This window comes from Maniola jurtina, chromosome 2 (genome assembly GCF_905333055.1).
Source record: "Maniola jurtina chromosome 2, ilManJurt1.1, whole genome shotgun sequence".
Taxonomy (NCBI): Eukaryota; Metazoa; Arthropoda; class Insecta; order Lepidoptera; family Nymphalidae; genus Maniola; species Maniola jurtina.
Window position 1 is genome coordinate 12,070,016 of NC_060030.1, and position 18,215 is coordinate 12,088,230.

An 18,215-nucleotide genomic window follows, 5' to 3' on the forward strand; every position below is an offset into this window, starting at 1 on the left:
CTGAAAAGAAATTTTCCTTACAGAATATAATAAAAACAAAGACAAAATAATAACAATGTAAAACGCTTTTCTTAGCATTAAGATCGATGGGTCGGTTCATTTATTTGTTCATCCAGTCTTAACGTTCATGCTGCTCGCAACTCTTTCGTTGGCGGTCTTCTCAAATAGTGATGGGACAAGTCGTTGTAGTCGATGACTAAAGTAAAACAACATTATTGCTTAATATTAGACAAAATATCGTAATACGAAGGGCAGACTAGTTAAATGTTTGTATTCTTATTTGATATCGTCTTATTGCTCCATAGATAGGTATTATGTCAATAGGCGCTCTACAATAGTTACTTTAGATCATTATAGTTGCTTGTTACTCACTATTTAGAGAAAATAATTTTGATATATACCTAATACATATCTACATGGAACATAAAAACATTACTACCCTTATTAGTTAACATATAATTTTGTTTCTATTGAAAATTCAACAAAACCATACTCTGCCAGATTTATTGGTGTAGAATTTCTTTACAGCTCTTTCTCGTAGAACCTACTTTCCAAACCGATGGTAGAGTATTGACATGTCATAAGTGGCACAAGTTTCATTTCATTTTATCACGCAATTCTAAGTAGAGCATTTTTATTCCGAATTTATATCTGACAAGGGACAACGAATCATATAATTCCTGAGCATTAATTTTCTGACAGTCATAAAATCTCTAAACCTTTTTTTTCAGAGTGATTCAATTTTAGCAGGCCGTTATGCCTCAACCGTATAGAGAACCGAGACAAACTAGACCATTCTATTTGATGGACGGGGTTATGACTCTCAGCAATAAAGGTTACGGTGTAAACAGAAAAGTGAGCAAACACAAGTTTATCGATAAAATGAAAACTCTCTCGACGGTACAACACTAAAAAGTACCCACTCAACTCGGCGAAGAGCATTTTTATTCGGAATTTATATCTGGCAACGAATCCCACATTATTGTCCCCGGGCATTTATTTTCTGATGGGCATTAAAACGCAAACCCCTTTTTCTCGAAGGCGATTCCATTTTAGCTGGGTTTAGAAAATTTAAGGCCCGTCTTAAATAGTCCCCGATATTGTTGGCCCTCGAATGGCGGTACGAATAATTAATTTAGGTACTTGTTATTATTCCGTTCGCTCATTCAGATGATATTGCGAACGAGGTTTTATTACTATGCTGGATGCTGACTTATCTTAGCTAGTAAATCTATTGGAATCGTTCCTCTCTTATTTTGAGATGAGCTACCTACTACGTAAGTGATATGTGTCTCTAGGTATTAGGTACTATCTGGGGCCCTACTAATGTTTCAATTATGTTTCAATATTGTTTTGACAGTTTCATACAAGTTTTATATGAAAATGTCAAAACAATATTAAAACATTACTACTTTAAGCGATGGTAGTAAAAGGCCCCAGTTCTACTAGTCATTTTAAAAAAGTACCTATAATTTAGTAGTCCTTAATTTAAAGGTGAACCGTACTTTTGACATGAGAGACCCATAGAGTGTAATATAAAAATTTATAACACCCCCGACAAGTGAAGGTTACAGTAACTAGAAAAGAGCTGATAACTTTCAAACGGCTAAACCGATTTTATTGGGTTGATAGCTAAGAACACTCTCGATCAAGCCCACCTTTCAAACAAAAAAACTAAAAAATCGGTTCATTAGTTTAGGAGCTACGATGCCACAGACAGATACACAGATACACACGTCAAACTTGTGACTCCCCTCTTTTTGGGGCGGGGGTTAAAAATAGCGCGTGAGAACTGAGAAGTCATTCTGTACGGACTATATCAACCATGTCAAAATATAGATACCTACTAGCAAAATAAATCATGCTAGTCTAGTATTTCATCACTGCAATGAAATATTTATAATTTATTTACAGTAGCTAATGAAAATGGTACGCAGCTACATTTTTGGAGCTGTCCCTTGTGACGATTGGCTCTGGCCGCACGCAAACGACCGCGCCGTGTTTGCTCACTCGTTCATATCCCGCCGATGTGGAATCACCCGAATATCCCATGGGTAGGCTACTATGAAAAGGGCTTCTATATCCATACTAATGAAACAGTGTGTCTATCTGTCTGCTAGCTTTTCGCGGTCCATCCGTAGGTCCATTCCGAAAAACCTGCATCAATTGTTATTACAATCGCAATTGTTGTGATTGACTGAATTTATTGTATTCTTGTTGCAACAATGCATTGTAGCCAATAGTGAGCGACCGTCAACCAATCAGAGTTCCCCCTCCAATTTAGCGTAAAGCTTGTACCAGGAGTAGGTACGACAATAATTATAGTGCAACGGGTGGTGGTTTAAACCGCCGACCTTTCGGAATTCAGTCCGCTCCTCAACCGTTGAGCTATCGAGGCTAATTTGATATTAATATGTTGTACAGATAAAAATATAACTCGTTCATGTTATGTTTATTTCAGTACTAAGTAGGCAAGGTTCCAGAATTAATTCATTCAAAGCCACTACCCATATCATGGATATGGGCAGTCATTTCACCCGACGGAAGCCGGGCGAATCAGCTAGTATTATGTAAAATTGTAAAGCCTTTTCCACAGTAGTGTATCCATGGTATCAGCTTAATTTGATTAGCGACCGCAAGCCGTAGAGTGCGCCCTCCACCGCGCCGGACGGTAAACTTTGACTACTATTTTACTTACTTGTTTAATCTCAATCAGTTTGATTGCTTTAACTGGTAGTTGATACACTGTCGGCGGAGATTAAAGTAAAGCATTTCGTAATAATTAATCATTCCTAGACTCCATTCCTTCACATCAGTCGTCACGTTCAATATTTTTCCGTGAAACATCACTAATGTAGCAAGATTAATGCGACTCCCCGTCTTACAGATCTATACTCGTAAGTTGTCAAGTAGGGTACGTAAACCTTCCTCAAAATTGTGAACTAAGTACTCGTAAATCTAAATCTAAAATCTAACTCCTAACTTAGTAATCGTAAACTAATCGTAAGTCGGACTCGCACTCTAAGAGTTCCGTTATTCGTATCATCATACAAGACTTTTGACAAGTTTTTTTAATTTTTTTTCTGATTAGCTAACCACAAATTGACAGTTTTAGAGTTTATCCCTTAGTTTGTGCTATACGAGTATGACTACTAATTTCATGATTCTTGGTCAACGGGAAGTACCTACCCCATAGGTTTCGATTCCCTTGACGGGTCTTGACAGACATGACAGACAACGAAACAAGCCGACATAGAAACGGACATTTACATACATACAGGTCAAACACAGCCTCCTTTGGGCTTCGCCGCAGTGGGGTAAAAAGGGACTCTTATAGGGTACGAGAGACGGAACCTTAAAAAACACCTGACATTGATTCAAATTAACCAATCCTCGTGCAGGCAAATTCCTGGACGGCGTGCTAAGATTCAGTGATCAAACTGCAAACAGCCTGCAAACATATGTATTTCGAAGCGTAGAACTTAGAAGCCTTGCCCCGCAAAAAAGCTGATTATATTATTATCTCATTTGCTACTAATAACGCCATCTAGTAAGATAATGGCAAGTTATTGTTACAGTGCCATCTACGGGATGTTCTAAAACCTACGTAACAAATTCCAGCGCAATTTTGCTTCTAACTAACTGTAACAATAGATGGCAGTAAAGACTTGTCACATTTTTTTTAAGCTGTCAATAGATGGCGCTACTAGTTTTTAAATGCTTAAAAAGTGAACATTGAATTAATAAAATCATACACTTGAAATTGTATTACATATCGAGATTAATTATTGACTTATAATAACTTTGGTTGCACTTTTATCGTCCTACCTGTATAATATCGTTGTATCCTACGAATAAAGACAGTGCTACAAAGGGCCTATTTTTCAGGAGCATTTTTGTGTTTTATTTCAATCAATACTAATGAACATAATTCTAAGCAATCTTAAAGTTAATAATGGTGGTAAAGGGTCTTAGGGTTATTTATTATAAAAGGGGTTTATAGCCCTATTCTTCAATTACAAGCATTGTACCACGGAACCGAATCGTTTCTATCGAGACATAAGATTACCTATGTCCTTTTTGATCGGAAAATGCGGTCCTAGACTTTTATGAAAACAGCCACAAGTACCTTAGTGGCTGTTTTCCACGGAGTTGTGCAAACTATAAGTGCTAGATGATAGATTGATTTAAGAACTAATTATTGTAATAAAATAAAACTGGTTAAATATTTGATATTTAACCAGTTTACTAGTTTTTCGAGCATATTAAATGACGTCCACGCTGATCCGAGGAAAAGTGCCAGCGTAGCGCTTGTGGCCTGACCGCGTACATGAGCTAATGCTTGATTGGCGGTTAAAAGTTGACACTCCGGCCATAGTGGCTGTTTTCACCGGATATTTTCCGCAAGTACCTACAATTTTGGCTTATTTTCAAACGCTAGACAATAAAATCAATTTTTCTAAACTAAAATGAGTTTGAATGATGTGAAATTGAGAGTAGATTTCAAATCAGCAAAAAAAAAAAAAAACGCCACTCCGACCGTTGTGGCATTATTCGTAGGATTCGAAGATATTATATTATCACTTCCTTCTTTGGAGTGTGAGTAATGAATACTTTTATTATCAGCGGCAAATTCGTGCAATTTTTATCTATTATTACCTATAATTCATCAAATAAGTACTTCTTATGACTAAGACTTATCTATCTAGTGTTGAAACACAACCATTGTAGAGATAACACATAGCTGATTAACGGTTAGGTTAGGTAAGTAACAGGAATCACGCAGAGTTTTCGCAGTTTTCAAGTTCTTTGAACGACTTCCAAAAAGAAGGAGGATCTAAATTCGGAGGCTGCCATCAATTATTTATTTAATGCCATTCTGCTTTCATAGTAAGTCTAGGTAGGTAGCTAATTAGTTAATCTATGGCCATGAGTGCCATAACACTTCGCTGCTGCGGCTGGGTTTTATGTTCAGACTTTACGAATGGAGCTACTTAGGTATCCTTAGAAACTATCCCATGAGCGGGAATTTAGCTTTTAGCGATTAGGTATAGTCATATGGAAGATTTCGGTCGCCAGCTTGCCATTGATTCCTGTGTCTACTATAGATACTCATCTAAGTCTAATAATTATACCTACTTTGAGTAGGCTATTTGGTAAGTGCCTGCATGTACTTAGTACCTACCCATAGGAATCCATATAAATAACGTAAAAACAACAATCTAAATTCAATGTTGGTTGAACTGATTGATTAACATGTTATCGAGAAGACTTTCCAAAACGAAGCCTTTTATAGACACAATCCCTTTTATTAAGCTAGATGTATAATTAGATAGTAGGTATCTAGAGATTCTAGAGTAGAATATAAATTACTCATAGAAATATACACTAGATTGATAGATAGGTAACATAGCTAGTTTTTATTTTTTTGATTATAGTAACTAGGTAGGTACCCTGCCTATATGAGTAAATAATGTAGTACTTACCTTGGTACTTAAGCTAATGAAGTGAGGGCACAGATTTATATCGTTAAACTGTGGTAAGGGTAAACAATATCTTCAAATACCTATGCTAATTTACCTACCTAAGTAGGTACTTATATTATTTTTTTATTTACATAATAAGTACCTAGGTAGGTACGGCATTTCAATGTTAGTACGAATGACGCTATCGTTTATTAATTGAATTGTTTTTAATCACAGATATTTAACTTTTATAGAAAACTATATTGTAGTTTTTTAGCAAAATTTTCAATTCTAGTTAGTACTTAGTAGAAAACATTTTTGAAATGACTAAGAAAATCATCATCCTATTAACCAGGAAATCGAAATGAATCTTAAAGTTAGCTAACAGCTCGCGCGGGACACCGTCCATGTATGCTCCTGCTCCTGATTAACTTGATGGGTTAGTCTATTAATAAACAGTTGAATAATTTTTGATTGTTTTTGTGATAATTTTTATTGAATAATAAGTATACCTTAGTTAAAAAAAAATATTAAAAAAATCAATAATATTTGAGGATAATATTATTATATTCTTTTAAACATAGGTATATGTAAAGTATCTAGTTCTTTTTTACATATAAGTAAATATAATATCATTACTGACAGTGCGCTTGTTTTTCTGTCACGGTTGATTTTTTAAATCTTTGTAATTAAATAAATAAGCGAAATTGCATAGTACGAGAATATGCATGTGTAGAGAGTATAATATAACAACTGCCTACAAATTTTATATCAGTGCGTAACTCTATCAGTTCATGACCGTAAACGGGTTGCCAACAAACATGTTTTCAAGTTAACCTTAGCTTTATAAATACACTTAAATTATTATCTGTATGACGACAGTGGGTGTGTCGTTTGTAACATAACCAAAATATGACTGCATAGATATAATTTTATTGCAAAACCTAAGTATTATTATATTTCTGTATCTATGAAGTGATACGCTTTGTCAGTAGGTAGCAACAAAATATCGATTTGAACTCGCACTCTTTCGGCTATCGCAACCAGAGTTCTATGACCACCACTGCCCTCTTACCACAGATTTTTGTTTTGTTTAAACATTTGAATATTATGGCCTGCAATCTATTTTCATTAAGCTGACTTAGAAGGTAATTGCATAGTAGTTGATTTTTCCAAAAATATCCAAGACGTAGGAGTTTCTTACCGCAAAGTGCGAACTAACAATAAAACCTTGATGCAAGTAAAAAAACTAAAGTTTAGAATTGATCACCGCTGAACGTCAAAAGGGCTGAGCAAAATGCTTCGCTTATTACGTTTCATCGATAATACCTGTTCTAATAGCCGGCCAAGTGCTGGTCACACTCGCACACCGAGGGTTCCGTACTACAGAAGACAGTAAAACGGTAAGAATCACTTTTGTTAACGAACCGCCAAACTAACTTTATTTGTAAAGGTTTATTGTTAAAAAACTACGATTTAACAATCGTAGTTAATTTTTCGAGCGTTGGTTTCATATTTTTTTCTGTTAATTTTTTTTTAGATATTTTGCTCGATAAATCCAAAATTTATTACAATTTATTTTAGAATACACAGGTAAAACCTTTTCATATACCACGGTCACTTGTTATAAGTCATCTTACTTTGAAAACTAAAAATACTTACTAATTGTTATTTGTTCACAAACACCACAAATTCCCGGTTTGCGGATTTTTCTCCTTGCCCGAGCTTGCACAGGCAAGGGGAAACATCAGGGGACCTACCTACCTGCCTTTTAGGTACCTTATAGGTTTCTTGACAGAGACGACAGACAGACATACAAGCAACGAAGTGATCCTATAAAGGTCCTTTTTCCTTTTGAGATACGGAACCCTAAAAACAAGTTTTTTTTAGAACTGGTCATATTATGATGTCGGGACCTATTATAGACGAAATAATTTAAGTCACTCGAGCATATTATTGATTTTTTTTAATATTTCAAAAATTGAGGTAGATAGGTATCTACACAAATACAAAGGAATGTTGAAATAATTTCCACATTAATGATTAATTATTTATTTAAACTACTTAATTCAAGTATTAATTCTACTTACGTCCGAATATTAAAATATAAACAAAACGATCGGTATTCGATGCCGATTTGCATACAATACAAAGTGTGAATGTATTCATGATCTTTCACCTTAATTACCCACTTGCTGAAAGAAAGCTTTGGATATTAAACACACCTACTGTTACCAATTATTTATTATTCTACCTAATTTGTCCTTTGTTTGTTTATTTAGAAGGTACTTCTTGTGGTTATAATTTTGATATTTATTTAACTTTAGTAAAACTAAATGGATCTCCTTCGTTTCATACAAAATGCTTAAAAACCAGCCAAATGCGAGTCAGGTCTCCATCTTTTAGAGTTCCGTACTTACATAGTTGTGAAGAACATACCTAATTGTTTTGAATGTATGAGATATTTCATTTCCGAACGTCAACACAAATCCTGAAAGAAAATAATCATTAATTGTTTTAGTTAGAGCTTACAAACTACTTCTTTTCAGTATTTTCTTGTTGAAATACAGTGTATGGGTACATATTATATGCCATTTCATAATCCTAAAATTTTCAACTTCGACAGCCCCCCATTTCTTTATTTTTAAGATTCCGTACCTCAAAAGGAAAAACGGAACCCTTATAGAACCTTATCACTTTGTTGTCTGTCTGTCTGTCCGTCTGTCTATCTGGCCGTCTGTCCATCTGTTCGTCTGTCTGTCGGTCTGTCCTTCTGTCGTGTCTGTCATGGTAGGTAAGGTCTTATAGCATAAGTAAAGGAAAAATCCGAAAACCGTGAGTTTGTGGTTACATTACTAAAAAAATTAAAATGTGTACATGAACAAATAATAATTAGTAAGTAGTTTCAATTTTCAAAGTAAGATACTTAACTATACCAATTGAGGTATCATATTATGAAAGGGCTTTACCGACAAGAATTTTATTTATTTTTATCCATGATAGTTTTTCATTCAAAATGTCAATAAAATACCCGAGTACGGAACCCTCGGTACGAAAGTTTGACACGCATTTGGCTGGTTTTTATTTAAGATAAAAAAAAAAAATTTTTTTTGGCTCCTTTTTACATGTAGGTATGGGAGCCCCCATTCAAAGAGAGAAAGAAAAAAGGGAGCTCCCATGAAAAAGAATAATTATAATTGAATTTCTAATTCAATATTCTGTTTAGGGTCGTTTATACCAAATAGCAAAATTTCAAATCTGCAACGTTAGACCTGTGACACGCAGACAAAAACAGACGAGTCACATGGGCTTCGTTTTTACCTTTTGGGTAAAGAACTCTAAAAGTGAACCCATGGTTCATCTATCAAATTATTTTTTTATATGTATCTATATTAGTATTATGTAATTACATCAGAAAAACAAACCCACGTATTTTTTCTTTTTCGGAATAAGTTTAATATTTTGCAAAAAGTTGTAGAATTGGGCGTCGCGCACCGGTAAAAATTTAAATAAGCCAATGCATTGAAGTACTGATATCAAACAGCCAATCAGAGAGTCAGCATGTGGTGTGACTTCGTGGGATGCACCGAGGCTATGACCGCGATCATTTTGATAAATTCAACTTTGATGACATAAACTCCTAACAAAATATTGCTTTGGTATGAGCTTCTAATAAACATGAATGTCGTAAATACATAACAATCAATGGAATAAAACATTTTCTTAGGCATACTGTATAATAACGATAAAATAAATTCTGAGTTCGCTTCCCCCGCATCGTATGATCCTCGGTCATATAAATACGCGAGAACGCTCCCCACTTCTCGCCAAACGTCAAATCTCGTGTTCGCGTGCGGTCGTTCGTGCTCCTAGTGAAAATTATTTTGTAAAAATTCAGTTCGCGACATTTCGCAAGCTCTGTTTAACGTCAATTTAAAATTACAAGTGAAAAATAAGGACGTGTGTGTTCAGTGATATTTAAGATCGTTAAATAATACATGAAGATGTCTTTCAACACCGACATATCAACCAAATTGGAAAACAGCAGGTTAGTACAAAAACCAAGTGACCAATGGCTGCTTCGGCCCTTCATGGGCTTGAGCTATACCAATGCTTTTTTGCCTTAACCTCGTCCCAATAAAGTGAGAATATTTCTAGAAGAAAAGTAAGCTTTGAGTTGTACGCTTGTACAGGTTGACGAAATCTTGAATTCCTTTCACATTAGCAGTAAGCATCGTATAAAATGTCGCAATTTGCAACCTCTGCATCATATTGGCTGGTTAGTGTCGTGGCGTTACTCCAATGGTGTCGAATGTCGAACTTTTTATTTCTGTTTGCTCTACATTATCGTCTTTATCATGATTGAGGTTATCCTGCATAGGGACGGCAAATGGGCGTGCGCAGAACATGACTCACGTAACATTTATGACAGAAGAAAACTTGATTCAATTTAAAAGATTTTAGGTAGTAATGTGTTCTTAAAATTCATATTAGATAACTGCGCAACCTCACATATTCCCCAAAAACAGTACCTACCTTTATCCTAGAATGGTTACAATCAATAATTATCAACTTTAACATGGGGAATTCCTAATTATCCCTATGCCATTGCTTCACATATGAAACTTAATGGTTCTTACATTCTCGGAAAACCCAAGTTCTGTTCAGGTTCTATTCCATTTTGGTAGTGTTAATTTTGTATCTTGTTATCACTTAATTTACATATAAATCGCTAAAAACTACTTATTTATAGTAGTTAGTACTTACCTACATAACTACACAAAATCAGTAGGTTCTTATGCCTTTTAATCAATTAGCACCATAGGTAATCAAGTTGATGAGGTTGTATAGTTATAAATCCAATCCAATGAATGAATTAACATCAAGGTTGATTTACTTACTTATACTTGACCCTAAAACATACCAATTAACTTGACTCCTTATATGTTTACATTTTTTATGCAAACCTATATAAGTACCTATAAGTTAAGGTAATCCTAATCCCGGCTCATATTATAATAAATGCGAAATTTTGAATGTATGTAATTCCTTCATGGCACAATGCCTGAACCGATTTGGCTGAAATTTGGAATAGAGGTAGCTTTTGCTCTGAATATTAACACATAGGCTTTTATCCTGGAATCTCAGAGTTCATGTGGAATTAAAAAAAAAATTTGATACATCCATGCAGACAAAGTGGCTGGTGAATAATATTGTATGATTACTTAGTCTCTTTTGAAAATGATTACACATACCTGTTACTTATTAATGTAAAACCTCTGTTAAGATTTTATTGTAAAGTAGACAATGTCTCACACTTGTTGTTGGCATGTGTTTGAAATCACAGTTCCAGAGAACCACTACAGTGTGAATTTAATTTAATACTGGTATTCTAAACTGTATTTTAAGAAAACCTTTGACTATTTCGGCAATGAAAGTGTATGATTCTCTTAATTACTTATACTTTTAGATTTAAAACAAAACAAATTACCACAAACTATAGAGTTTGTTTTAAGTTTAGTTGGTAACAATGGGGCTGGCATATAGGTCACCTTAAGGTCCCATAAATAAATAAGATTTAATAAAAAGATTTTATCAAAATTTTCTGCAAGTGATGCGAAAGCCTTGATCTGCCAACCTATGCCTGTAGTGTATGCCACCTTTATGTAACAGCTTACAATGCAGACAAGGTCACTTTGAGATAAAATTCAAAAGAACTGCTGATAAAACTCATAAAATAATGTGCTCTATCATTGCTTTTTATAGAATTTCTTACATATATTAAGTTAGCACACATATGATAATTGATAACAATAACTAATCTGGTAGATTCAAAGTCAAAGTCAAAATCATTTATTCTAAGTAGATCGTTACAATATATTGGTTTAAATATTATCCATGCACTAGTTCTTTGGAAGATACTTATTTTGATTACAGTGGACCCCCAGTAATCCGACAAGCACTTTACAGAGCATTGTTGAACTATCGAATTTGACGGATTATAGAGTACTGCCCAAGACCCCCTATAGTCCAGACTTTTTACAAAAAATTACCTTGTAATCCGACAAATCAGATCCAATGATAAACTATGTGTTCGACACACTTTGAAGTACAAATCATACTTTACTATGTATGTCTTTAGTAGGTAAATTCAATAATAATAGACATGTCGGATTACCGAGAGAGGGGCCGGACTACTAGAAGTCCACTGTATAATATTAGTCAGAGTCCACCACTCTGACCAATTGCAGATGGGATGGACTTCACATACCTTTGAGATCATTAGAAGAACTAATGTTTTCCATCACTGGTCAAATCAAGTGATATTAAGTTAATGCTCATACAAGTAACTCCAAAAAGTTAAACAGGTGCATGCCCGAGTTCAAGCTTTAGACCTCCTAAATAGGAAGCTGACCTCTTATTATATTAATCAATGATTAAGGTTTTCAAGACCTAACTGCTTACTGTAACTTAGATGAAAACTTAGGAGTTATGTATTTTGGTTCTACTAATATAGATATCCAACTAAGCTTTTTATTGTATTTGAGTAATGTTTTGTATAAACCCCAATTTGCCTCAATCAAGAAAATACATATTATGTATTTATGTTTTGGTACTATGTTCTAATAGGATTCACATAAGTAAAATATATTTGAGTATGTAGGTAGGTATTAAAGTAATGTTTTTCCATCCAGATTTGCTAAAGTAATGTATTATTTAATCATGCGACTAACTTTAACTTGGAAGAGATAAAGCAGTGCTTGGTTATGAAATGCACGCACACAATCATACACTCAATTAGACCAGCATTCTGTTAAAAAAATTATAACATGATAGTACAATCATAATACCTATCAAGTCAACTGGCATAGTAACTAACTAATTTTATTATTTGGGTTTGTCTGTGAATTGGATAATTTGCCAAAACGACACTGCGTGCTATAAGATCTGTTATGACTCCTACATTTCACTCATCCTACATCCAAAAAATACTAAAGTAAATATCAAAATAATATGCTTCATTTTAAATATAAAAAATTTAATTTTGCCCAGAATAAGTAGCAATGTCTCTTAAAATACGACTTGCACGCCACCTGTTGTGCATAGATGATACTATGTCAGGGACCTTCTAGCAAGTGCTAACAACAACTATACAAAGTTTCAGGATGAGAGAACACATCTGACTAATTATGATGGCAAACTTTATATTTTTATACATAAAAGATTATATTTATATTGATTATCTATGAATGCCTTTAAACATTTACTTTAAATGATTATTCTCAGCAAAATTTACCTTATCAATAACTAGATTTTATCAAAGCTGAATCATCCAATTTGTCGAAAGATTGGATTGTCCTTGATCCAATGTCAATTGATTGGCTTGTTGCTAACATGCAAAATTCAGTCATATTGACTGATAAGGAACTTTTTGGACTTGTAATGAATTGATAACGTGGGCATTGAGCTGTAACCTACCTGCTCTTCATATAAATATAGCCAGCAAAATACTTTCATTACTAGGACATTTGAGTAGTTAGCTTTCACCTAAAATAATACAATTTTGACCATATTAATTTGAGATCTGCTTGTTGATTGGGGAATCACTGCAACAAGGAATCAAAAGCCAGCCACAAAGCAAGCCCCAAGTTTCACCACGCAATTCCACACAAATCCACCATAATGGCTTACTTGGTGGCATGGCTTTTCCTGCATGCTTAGCAGTGGGAGGGTGGGTGGTGCATGTTGCATGATGCATGTTGTACCATCCAGATTTGCCTTTTTCAGCAGATTATAGCAAATTAAGCTTTTAATTCCTTGTACATATCAACCATTCAAAGCTGATTGCGATAGTGACATTGTAGCTATCATTCTACCGCAATTGAGCCTGCTTTCAAAGCCAAGATTCCATGAAACTAATATGTAACTAAACGTTCTTCGTTAAGTATTCGTGTCATAAGAATTCTTAGTTCTCTTTACTGTAATAGTTAAACGCAATTTCATCATCCTGAGTAATCATTTACTTATTACTTAACATCACTTGGAGATGATTTAACAGTCAAGTACTTAATTATACCCTGTCTTTATTATAGTTATCCAGTTATTACCTAGTTTATTGTTGCATTGATTTCTATGGAGGTTCTATACCTAGTCAGAAGAAACAAATCAATGAATCATCGTCATCATCATCATCTGAATCCTCAAACCATCGTCAGCCCACTACTGAGTACAGGATACTGAGTACACTGAGTACAATACATAGACAGAGACTTTAAGTAACTTAGTTCTTATAGCCCTATTTTCTCTTTATCCTTGGTACATCTGTGTAATTATAGTTGCTGCAGTTTTAAGTAAATGTTTAAAGATAATATAACTAGGTCATGTCATGAAAGTTGACACAACACTCTTTATATAGATAATTGTTCCTTATAGGGAAACCATATGGCCATTTATGGTTTCCCAAAAGGAAATTGCAAAAACTTAATCAATTAATCAATCATGCCTAACTTGTTGTTTAGAATATGTATATACTTACTTAGAACTAAAAGTTCTTTACAATACTTACTTTTTACAGACTGGAGACTGACGGACGAGTATTATGTATTTAACTTATATAATATTATGACATTATATGTTAATGAGAGTACAGTTAATATCTAAGGCGCAAGGCACACTGGCAGAGCCAAGGCACAGTGTCTTTCTTGTAACTTAGCTTTATTTACGGCAAATCGCGGGCATGTGGCAACCCTAGGTGCATCCCCTGTGTTTTGTTTTCAGCAACAGTATGACAAAGTATAATATAGAACTGAGATAGTTATCACTTATCAAACACTCGAATCCACACCACTATGTTTGCTTGTGCTAGCCCATTTACTTATTTTTCTTCTACTCAATGTTTTTGCACCCAAAGGTTCCCTAGTCCGTTTTAACATAACTACTACCTTCAAATTACTTGTTGATAACTATTGAATAACTTACTAAATTACATTCTCTATTGTTACAGGAATAGCTTGAAGAAAATCGCACGAAATGACAACACCGAGTTCTCCAAACAGAGCGTCATGAACGACATGGAGAAGTTCGTCAAAGCTGTGACCACCATGGACGAGACTGTTCTGGTGCCTAGTCGGTTGATGGACCTCGAGCAGGAGGGTGATGATGACCCGTTCAGCTTATACGCCATGCTGAACGATTTGAAGACTGAACTGTTGTGGGCGGGGGAGGCTGAGGAGCAAGTGGAGCGTGGGAGACGTATTAGTGACTTGAGTGACACGGAGAGCGACGCGTCGAGCGCGGCTGGAGACTCGGGGATAGACGGAGAGGACGAAAGGGAGTCAGCCGCACGCTCCGCCGCCGCCTGCCGACGTCACTTAAGAGGTCTCCGCCACTGCCTTCGCCACCTCACCGCCGCCGCCGCCCAGCTCACGAGATCCTATCAAGAAGAAGTAGGAGCGCCTGTGTAAACTCAAACGCTTTTCGCCCTGTGATTGAAGCCTCTCCAGCACGTTTGTACATATAGGTTAAGCGGCCCGCACTGTTCATATAGGTTATAGGGCTGGGCGTGTATGGGAATCTCAGTAAGTTATGTGGTTATTATTTAAAATAAACTTAATTTTGATTATTTCTCTTGGTTTCATTTTGTTTTTCTTCAGTTTTGTACCTATACCACGTCCGAATGCTAATGATATGGCCTTGATAGCTGCTGCTAACCGCACTCGCTTTAAAATTTAAAATATAATGTTAGGTACAAACTTGTGAGTTATGTTAGCAGAAGCTGTCAAGTTCATATATTAGCATTTGGATGGGCTAATTCTTAAGCTGATAATAGCACAGAGCTGAAATGATATTTTTAATCATTAGGTAGGTACAGCCAGTAACAAAGCTAATGTTTGCACCTGCCAGTACAAGCGACTATGGACGGGTGCAAACCTAGCTTTATTGCTGACTGTATATGGTAGGTACCTACTGCAAAAAAGGGGTCATAGCCTAGTGGTTAAGAGGGGAGGGGTCCGGGGTTCTATCTCAGGCCTCTAACTCCTCGCATAGTACCTCTAACTTTTCGAAGTTATGTGCTTTAACGGTGAAGGAAAACATCGTGAAGAAACCTGCAGGCATGATGGTATCGAAAGGTGTGTGAAGTCTGCCTATCCACGCCTGGACAGAGTGGTAGACTATAGGCAAAAGATCTTTCTGAGAGGTGACTCGTGCTTAGTAGTGAACCGGCGCGCTGGGTTGATACTTGATCATGATGATGATGTACTGCAAAACGGAATAAAACATGGCGCGTGCCAGTAAATGTATCCGTAAACCAGCGATAGCGATTTCACAACTGAGTAGGCAGGTAGGTATGTTAACTTCAATGAAACAAACCAGTTTTGGCTAGGTCATAATGATTGAGGATACTAAGCTATCAATTTTGATATCAAATCTAATATCCTACACTTGAGTCATCACCATCATTATCAACCGATAGACGTCAACTGCTGGGCATATTAAGTCTTGTAGGAACTTCCACACACCACGGTCTTGCGCCGCCTGAATCCAGCGGCTCCCTGCGACTCGCTTGATGTCGTCTGTTCATCGGAGTCTTCTAACGCTGCGTTTTTCGGTACGAGATCGCCATTCCAGCACCTTGGGACCCCAACGTCTATCTGTTTTTCGAACTATGTGCTACTATGAGGTCTCACAGTGCGCTCGAACGCATAGTGTAGGTTCCACCAATCAGATCATTGTTAATTGACGTGATACAGTAATCTGATTGGTGAAACTTGCGAACTTTGCGTTCGAGCGCACTATGAGACTTCATAGTAACGTTTGTGAATACTAGTTTCATACCCATATGAAACTAGTCGGGCAAACTCCGAAAGATAAAGTTGCGTAGCAGTAGCCGTTCATACATTAACTTGATAGTGTCCTTATTTAATATGGATATCTTCGACATGAATGTTGCTTCAAATCTTTCATTTTTATTAGACCTTACATAAGTAAAGGTTTACAAGAAACTAGTTCATATGAGTTCATACAAAAATACCTACCTACGATTACTTATAAAAGCCGGTCAAGTCCGAGCCGGACTCGTAGACGAAGGGATCCGTACCATCGTTTAAGATATAACACCACGTAAAAATGTGATAACTTGCATTTTTTTTTAATTGTATGGCGGCCATTTTGAATTATTTAATTATTTTGATGTTTTAGGCTGCAATAGAAATACTTAGGTATGTACACATTCTGTGACAACTCTCCACCTATTACAGTTCATGAGATAGTACAGCTCGCTGACAGACAGACGCACAGTCCGTCAGCGGAGGCTATTAATAGTAGGGTCCCATTGCTCATTGACACCCTTAGAGTACGGAACTCTAAAAACAGCCTATGACAGCAATATTAGCGAAATCCTTCACAAACTGGTTTTATCGGTTAGGAGGCCAATGACGTCGCCAAACAGATTTGCATAGCACGGAATGATCGTAAAATAAAGACTAGACGTCAAATCGTAATTTATATCGCTGTATAAAATATCCATACGTTTCATGCTGTAGGTATAATACCTATACATACAATTTGGAAAGTAATAATTTATGAGTCTAGGTAGATAATAAATATAGGAAGAACAGCTAACAATGATTTTCGTTGTATGATAAAGTACAATTATACAACAAATCAAAGTCTGGATCACCAAAGTCTTCCTATCACTATCGTGGTCGGTATGATACGAAAGAATGACTGCATAACTACTGCATTAAACCGTATACCTAGGTACCCCACACCCTCTTTTACCCAGTCATAAAGTCATAATTATTGATTTTCAGTTCAAGCTTTCTTGTGACCGTGAAAAGTCTTTGAGTAGAACCCGTTGTTCTAGAAAAACTTGCTTTAAGCCGCATTTTCATTAGGGGACATTTGTTGCGCGACTCTGTCGCTCGACACGAAATTCACGTGTCCCGCGCCATGTCGCCCGACGTCGTCCGACGTCGCTTGGGACATTTACGTGTCGCGCAACTTGTCGCTAGTCGATGGTCTGCGAGCGTCGACGCGCGCGACCTTCGTGTCCCTCGACAATCGCTGGACAGGCTTTGAGTGGTGAGAACGTGTGTCGCTTTGTGTTCCACTGAACTGAACAGCACTACTTCCTCGGGCGACATACTGGTCACGACTGGCCAATGAGAACGAGTCATATGTCGCGGGACAATTGTCCCACAACTTTTACAGAGACAACTACGTGAATGTCGAGCGACAAGTATCTGCGACATGTCGCCTAGTGAAAATGCGCCTTTATAAACTAGAAATGAACTAATGAACAATGTGTAAGATTGGTAAATCAATGCAGTAACTTGATAGATACATACCTACGTACTATAGACAGGTACAAGTTACACGTGTAAGTACAAGTTATTTAATAAACTGCATAATTATTGGTTGTTAATCTAATCAATAAAGAGTATAATTAACTTATTGTAATTAGCATAACAACAAAAAGCCTAGCTGTAGGCATGCATAGGTGATACAGTGGACGTCGTGTAAAAAGAACTCTCATCTTAAACCTGCGCAGTGGGTGATTTATCGATCTATTTGGTGGTACAAAGTTAAGCGCTAAAGAGGGGGTGACTATACCGCCGCGCTCTTGGTTCTTCAGTCAACGTTTCACTTCCCACGCTATAAGAAATACCTGCAGTATCCATGCTGAGCTTTCGAACCTACCTAATTTGCCTTATTACCAAGTGTCCAGGGCAATAAGACCGAGATCTA

At 36.2% G+C, this 18,215-nt stretch overlaps 1 protein-coding gene across 1 annotated transcript; it reads left to right on the forward strand.

Moving 5' to 3' along the window:
* The first annotated feature begins 9,273 nt into the window (after positions 1-9,273).
* Positions 9,274-15,087, forward strand: LOC123871787 (thyroid hormone-inducible hepatic protein). The gene is made up of 2 exons (XM_045915734.1): positions 9,274-9,513; positions 14,470-15,087. The coding sequence occupies exons 1-2, from the start codon at positions 9,464-9,466 to the stop codon at positions 14,927-14,929; spliced, it is 510 nt and encodes a 169-aa protein (XP_045771690.1). The 5' UTR covers positions 9,274-9,463; the 3' UTR covers positions 14,930-15,087.
* Positions 15,088-18,215: the final 3,128 nt, after the last annotated feature.

Bases quoted from the DNA above. Each gene is read 5' to 3' on its own strand.
- LOC123871787 (XM_045915734.1), top strand. From the start codon at position 9,464: ATGAAGATGTCTTTCAACACCGACATATCAACCAAATTGGAAAACAGC. The intron at 9,514-14,469 runs GTTAGTACAAAA...CTATTGTTACAG, and splicing joins ACCAAATTGGAAAACAGCAG to GAATAGCTTGAAGAAAATCG.